Source organism: Berghia stephanieae, chromosome 4, assembly GCF_034508935.2.
Source record: "Berghia stephanieae isolate SIO BIC M18660-M18661 chromosome 4, UCSD_Bste_1.3, whole genome shotgun sequence".
Classification (NCBI taxonomy): Eukaryota; Metazoa; Mollusca; class Gastropoda; order Nudibranchia; family Aeolidiidae; genus Berghia; species Berghia stephanieae.
Genome location: NC_088363.1, coordinates 8,969,135 through 8,976,634, shown reverse-complemented (window position 1 = coordinate 8,976,634; position 7,500 = coordinate 8,969,135). Strand labels below are relative to the sequence as shown.

The following is a 7,500-nucleotide window of genomic DNA, read 5'->3' as shown; positions in this document are numbered from 1 at the left end:
TCCTTCTAGAGTAGTTATTATTGGCGTGTATATTTTCGCTTGATGTTCTGATTAAAAAAAATTAGGTCTGTATCATCTGCCTATATCAATTCACGAGTGATCTTTTTATTGGTGGTAATTTTCGTCTTAGAACTTTCATGGCCGATTCGAGGTATATCGTGATTAGAATTGGATTCAAGTTGTCTCCTTTAGGGGATCCAATTGAGGTTGATATTGTTGTTAATTCTCTGCAGGATTCAAATTGTAATGTCGTATTTGATAATAGGTATCTTATGAGCTTCACGTGATTTTTGTTCAAGTCAAGGATTGATAACAACTTGGTTCTACATATGGTGTCGAAAGCTGAACTCATATAATTTCCAAGTATGGTAACTTCTTCCTTATATTTTTCCGTTCTGGCTTTCAACCATCGATGGGCCCATACTATGTCTGCAGTGCTTCTATCTCTTCTAAACCCGCTTTGTGATGGTGAAAGATGTTCCTCTACCTTTTCTCTAATGCTATAATGAATATTAATTCAGCTGACTGAGTGAAAGAGTGCTTAAGGCATTGCGTGTTACCCGAGAGATCCCAGGACCAGCACCGCTTCAGACACTTTCGTATTCTGTTTTCCTCGAGGCAAAATTATTTACCCTCAATTTGCTCATTTTACACAAAATGCGTGATTTCTGTTGACACCAGACTGATGTCTAAGTGTGCGGCGTGGAAGGGCATAACATTTATTTTATCTTCTAGTGGAGAACTTGCGGTGAAACAAAGTCTAATACGACCAAACACTCATCGATTTTGATTATCATACATAGATCGTAACCGGTCTAGCAATAGGCTTCCTCAGTCATGACGTCACTTCCCTCGTAATGACGCATGGTAACTTAGTAACTAGCTCTAAACTATCGGAACAATGGCGGATCCCCTTATGAAATATTTCTCCGATGAGCATAAAAGTGTATCCAGAGGAGAAAAACATTATAAATATGATCTTGTTTTGACTTTTATACATTCTGATCACATGACATATGAAAAGTTCTAGCCAGCATGAATAATAAAAAGTATCGATTTTCTTTGTTTAGAATCAAGCTGCTCGTTGCTGGGCGACGTAACATAGGACTATTGAATCCAATTCAATCTGTATGTGGGGGCGAGGTGGCCGAGTGATTAAGGCATTGCACTGTGATCCGGAAGGTCCCGGGTTCGAGCCCCACTTCAGGCACTTTCGTTTTATTACCTTGGCCAAGATAATTAACCCCCAAGTTGCTCACTTTGGACATCATGGGTCAATCCTGTTGACTTCAGACATCTTGTTTGATAAATTATCTATAAATCCCCATGGAATGCCTAGGCGAAGATATTTCATGATGTCTTGGCGGAAGGGCATACAATTTATTTTATCCTCTAGTTGAGAACTGCGGCGAAATAAAGTCTAATACGACCAAACACTCATCTTATTGGATTTCATACAACGATCAAAGCGGGCCTGGCAATAGCATTCAATATTCTGATGTCACGTCCTCCCTACAACCAACAACTTGGTTCTTAACAAAGAAAATCGGCACTTTTATTCTTCATGCTGGCTAGAACTTTTTCACATGTCATGTGATCAGAATGTATAAAAGTCAAAACATGATCGGAGTTATAATGTTTTTCTCTACTGGATACATTTTTAATCTCGTCGAGAAGTATTTCATAAGGGCGTCCGACATTATTCCGATAGTTTAGAACCAGTAACTAAGTTACTCTCTCTCTCTCTCTCTCTCTCTCTCTCTCTCTCTCTTTCTATCTATCTATCTATCTATCTATCTATCTATCTATATCTCTCTCTCTCTATTTCCAGCCTCCAAATTCGACCCGAAGAAGCTTCGAGAGAAATTCATGCGAGCTCACTCGATGGTTGACGTTGTGGATTCAGCGGCTTTGAACGTTGACCCTTCAACCCTGGAATTCCCATTTGAAAACATAGTGATGGAGGGAGGGGGAAACAAGGGGTTGGCTTACGTAGGGTCTATCAAGGTAGGATTAAATAAATAAATAAATAAATAAATAAAAAAAATTCCCTTTAATCATCCCATAGGGAGTAACCAAGGCGTCAGCCGCAGTTCAACGCCGCACATTGAGCTGGGGCGAGATGACTTGCTCAAGGCCCCAAAGTATGGCGGCGGGTGATCGAACTCGGTACCTTTCGGGTATGAAGCAAAGACCGTACCGCTGAGCGACGCTGACCCATCAAGATAAGCTAAGTTCTGTACGACTTTGCGTTCCTCATGGTATGGCAATCGCCTTCGTATCGGAAAGTGCTGGGTTCGAGTCATCTTTTGAGTGGCTCTCATAATTGAGGCCTTGGACAAGGCTCTTTTCTCACATTTCCTCTCCATACTCAGGTGTAAATTGAGTACCTGGCCCGTTAACAGCGTTGCATCTGTGGGAAGAAAAAATGTAATATCGCCAAACAGTGGTCATGTCTCGTCCTACACGTTAAGTGTTGCTGTTGGCAAGGACCCTTGTAAAGCACTTTGAGCACGTTTAGTGAGTATTGCTCTAAATAAACGCCAAAGTTAAAAAAAAGATAATAACAAGGTTACGTAAATTACCAAAGATGTTAAAAATATACCTAATAAACCCTGCATTGCATTAAGAAAAAAAAAGATCGAACTCTTGATACCATGGCGATAGAGAGACTGTCAACTGGGGTCACTTTGCCTTATTTACTTTGCCTCTGTAAATTGCGAGCATTTTGAGTCATTTCAGCGTTGTTGTACATACTGTTTATTTTTGTTTGGAATGGTTTTACGGCGCTTGCAACACATTTAGGTCATATCAGCGCCAGTAAAAAGGAAGAAAATGGGATAGTCAAAAGTAAGCATAACAGAGAGATGATTTACAAGGAAAAAAATATCATCTCCCAAAACTGACTATACATCTGTCTGTCTCCCTCCCAGCCAGGGTATTGTTGTACTTATTTTCCTGGTTAAATCACTGAACATTTTATCAAATCACATAATGACCACAAAACTAAATTTACTCTAGTTAGTCAAATATCAAAGAGCTAAGTTCCCCCTTGCCCTCTCCTTACCAGCCATTTTCAGAATTTTCCCCAAAACTTCACACCCACTCAACGCAAAAACAGACATTTCTAACTCAAACAGAAAAGCATCAAGAACACTCTAGACATACTATTGTTCGATAATATTATGAGCTCTATTCCAGAATGTCATGGTTTTTATAGCTATAGCAAAAAGAATGAAATCTGGATAATAAATGTGACGGTTGCATCGTAACAAACGTGACGAGTTTCCAATACGTGGTCAGGAGAGGGTTAAGGCAAAGTTACCTCGCTTGACGGTTAACAAAATGTGGACTGAGATACCGTTTTGTGATCTATTGATGGAACAAATTGACGTCATTCTGGTCTTTGTTATTGTTCTTAGACAGCCATTCTTATGAGTAGTTCTCACTAAATTCTATCAATCAGACTATAAACGTTCAAGGTTACACATACTTAACACACATTGCCCAACTCGACTCAGGTGTGAATGCATACTTGGCTATAGGAAATGACGGACATTGTTAAAGTGTTAGTTCATAAAGGATGAATAACTGGCGACTTATACGGTATGCAATGGAAATATGGTTTACTGTATCCTCATGGGGGAATAAATTAAACACGGTGAACCCGCTTTGAGAACATTAAAACCGTGGAAAAATATTCATATTTAGATATATTATTTTTCATTTATTCCATACAGTGTTTAGAGGACCTGGGGATTATGAACAAGATCAAAAGAATTGGAGGAACGAGTGCGGGCGCCATCACTGCGGCACTGGTCGCCTTGGAGTACACAGCAGAGGAAGTGCTTGAGTTCTTGTCTCAGGATATTGAGTCTGTATTCATGGGTGAGTTGATTTGTTAAAACAACCGTAGCCTTCGTAAACTCATGGCCTAATACCGACGTGCACTAATTTTAGTTCTGATAACCCAATTCCTTTTGGGCTCATTGTTGCAATGGAAATCTCAAAAAAATTACGCAAAATATTGCCCATTACAACAATGTTAAACTTGACCCATAAGTGGATTCGGATGTCAGACCTGCATATATGTATACGTCGTCTGATAAAAGAAAACGAAGATCAAGGGAGCAAAATTAATTGGCTTCAGCAGTCATGACGTCACTTCCCTCGTAATGACGCATAGGAACTTAGTAACTGGCTCTTAAACTATTGGAACAATGGCGGACGCCCTTATGAAATATTTCTCCGACGAGCATAAAAGTGTATCCAGAGGAGAAAACATAAATATGATCATGTTTTGACTTTTATTCATTCTGATCACATGACATATGAAAAGTTTTAGCAAGCATGAAGAATAAAACGTACCGATTTTATTTGTTTAGAACCACGCTGATGCTCGCCGTTGCTGGGCGACGTGGCATCAGACTATTGAATCCAATTGTGAGTTGTAATCCATAGCTTAACCAATAGAATCATTTGTTTACTTCAATCAACTTTTCACTTTTGTTTGTTGATCGTTGACTTCATTTATAACGTCACTTTTTGGTCAATATTAGGGCTAACCCACACCGGAGACTGACTCCGACGACCCGGCACTGCCCTCCTCTGCCGTCTTCCGGATAAAAACGTCGGGCACGGACAAAATACTAAGAACAAAGGGAAGAGCCGCTAGACCTACCCATACCAAGCACGTAATACAAACGACAGAGGACGTCGGGAGCTTGGTATTGGAAGGTCTAGCGGCTCTTCTCTTTATTCTTAGTATTTTTTCCTTGCCGGACGTCTTTATCCGGAAGACGGTAGTGCCGGGACGTCGAAGTCAGTCTCCGGTGTGGGTTAGGCCTTAGATCTTTGCTTTACGAATACCTCGAGACAAACCGTCTGCCACAATTTTGAAAGATGGCATCACTTAATTCCCTGTTATTGATTTTAGACCATTCAGTTGCGTGATTAGTTCTCGCTTAGTTCTCTTAAACAGTTATATTGATACTATGCGTTTAGCCAAAATACTCATATCATCCGGCAGCCGGATATAGATCGAAGGAAGTTGATGTCACTCAGATCTTTGCTATGTGTCACTGATTTTATGACATTAAGATATAAAGGTGTTTTCAACCACAATCGGATAGTAGGGGGAATTAGGTCCAAAAAACCTTTTAATTGTGCAAACAAGGTTGAAAGCATGAAAATTACATATGTTGTAGAATATGAAAAACCCTATAATCTATGATATAGAACCACTCTGAGAGATCAGTATTAGTTGAGATACAAGGTTTTTAAAATTAGAAAATTTTGAAATGGACGACAATAATTTCTATCATTTTTATTGTGTAAACATTCGAGGCAAGCTGACCAAAGGTTGTTTTACGTCATCCTTTGGATTCCCATTGGTGACTATTTTTAGCGTCGAAGCAGATGTTTTCCTTTCCCTTTACTTTCGATTCACGAACCATACAAATTATTTAATCGTAAATATTATTCAATTTCACTTGTTTTAAAGGACGTCTAGCGAGCAATATTCTATAAAAATATGAGATTTTTTTCTGCATCTTGATTTAATAAGTATAATCAATTGGGCTCTAAAACGGACGGGCAGACGGGAAGACGAGCAGAGGGGTAGACAAAACAGACTAGCAGAACACAGCTCAATAAATGCCTATAACCGGTGTTGACAAACGACAGTGCTCATTCTCCCCTCCTCCTGTTTTCTTTTCTTTCCAAAAATACTGCTATAATCATTTTACGTGAGTTAGAACCTATTTCAGTCAAACGTGATGACAGTAAAGAGTCAGCATACCATTTACATTGCTATAATTATCATCATTATCATCATCATCAACCACTATGATGCTGTATTGTGGCAAGTTATTTACTTTACGTTATTTACCTCAAAGGGACAATGGGAGAATTTCTATATGTACTGTTGTGTCCTTATGTAAGGCACTGCATACATTTTGCCTGCTGATGATGTGTCTTTAACAGAAAGAACGAAAGAAAGAGAGAGAGAGAGAGAGAGAGAGAGAGAGAGAGAGAGAGAGAGAGAGAGAGAGAGAGAGTTATGAAAGAATATTGCATATGCCTAATAAAGGAATGCGTCTGCATGATTCCAGATACACATACAATAGCAAAAAGAACTGCTCCCAGAGACTGGGACAAGTGTTTGATATGGCAACAAGATAACACAGACCGTTTATAATGTCCCTCTAAATGAGATTATTGAAAGTTTAAAACAAAATGATGCTAAGTGGCATAAGTATTGTCGTGTAAAATTTAATGCCAACAAAATTAGGCGATTAGAATTCAAGAAATCTAAAAGAATTGCTCTACAAGAATTCCAAACTTCCACATTTGACTTGGAGGAGTCACCGAATGAATATATTTAGCAACCCACGAGAATAATGAGACAACGTTCAAAATTAGAGATTGACTCCTCTCCCAACTCTCCCGCTTTTATCTACTAGTTACAACACGAAATAACCATCAGTTAGCTACCGTAAATGGTTACCGGTGTATTTAAAGTTTTAGAACGCACATTGTATTGTCGTGGTTATTTCCTCGGATAAGTAATGCTATATAGGAAAAAATAAAAGTGCTAAAAACGCACTGTTATGATAAATTGCCAGAGTGGTTCTATATCAGGTGTTATTTATACGGGTCATAGCTACCTATATGCCAATTTTCAGGATTAAAACCCCAATGTGCACGGTTTAGCCTAATTTTCCCTAATACAATGAATATGAAGAAAATATATATTTTTACGCAGTTATTTCCCTTGTTTAATATAGCTGTAATAGGTAAAATCTAAGGCCTTAAACCGATACGTTATAATTAATTGCCAGAGTGGTTCTATATCAGATGTTTTTTCTATGGGTCTTAGCAACCTGTATGCAAATTTTCATGCTTTCAACCCGAATTTGCACGGTTTTAGCCTAATTCTCCCTACTAGGACTAATGATTTTACAAATGTAAAGCTTTATATTAGTAAGCAAGTCTGCTGATTAAATTAAATTATAATTTTATTTTAAAAGATAAAGAAAATTTCAAAATAAAGATGAAAGTTTTGACAACCAAACCGTACCTATTCAGTAACATATAAAGACAATACAATACATACAAACAAATCTTGTCTTGTTGTCGTCTCGGGTTTGCTCCACTGTAATCTTGGCACAGCATTGCTTTGATTTTTCGTGAAGATGTGTAGTGTGGACACTACTTCACTCTATACCGATCACGACCCAACAAATATTGAGAACAACCGTGTTTCTCAAATTTGGTTTTTGTACAAGACTTAGCACTATCCTTTTGGATCTGGATAGAGACTTGACCGACTCAATGGGAGCGATCTATATTCATGTTTTCGTCGCACCGAGTCATCAATCACGTGATTTGTTGCTGTCCAACGATTGGACATTTCTGAACAAATGCAAACACGCTGTTTTGTTTATGAAAGTTGTAAACATACCAATGTGTCAAGTTGAACACAATGGCCAATCGTAA

General features: G+C 38.5%; 1 protein-coding gene across 1 annotated transcript in view; it reads left to right on the top strand.

Moving 5' to 3' along the window:
- The window catches only part of LOC144971684 (uncharacterized), a 57,263-nt gene that overhangs the window by 26,005 nt on the left and 23,758 nt on the right, over window positions 1-7,500 (top strand). The window contains exons 4-5 of the mRNA XM_078912756.1: window positions 1,832-2,007; window positions 3,741-3,888. Coding sequence (XP_078768882.1) covers window positions 1,832-2,007; window positions 3,741-3,888 — 324 coding nt within the window. The remainder of the gene's footprint in view (window positions 1-1,831; window positions 2,008-3,740; window positions 3,889-7,500) is intronic.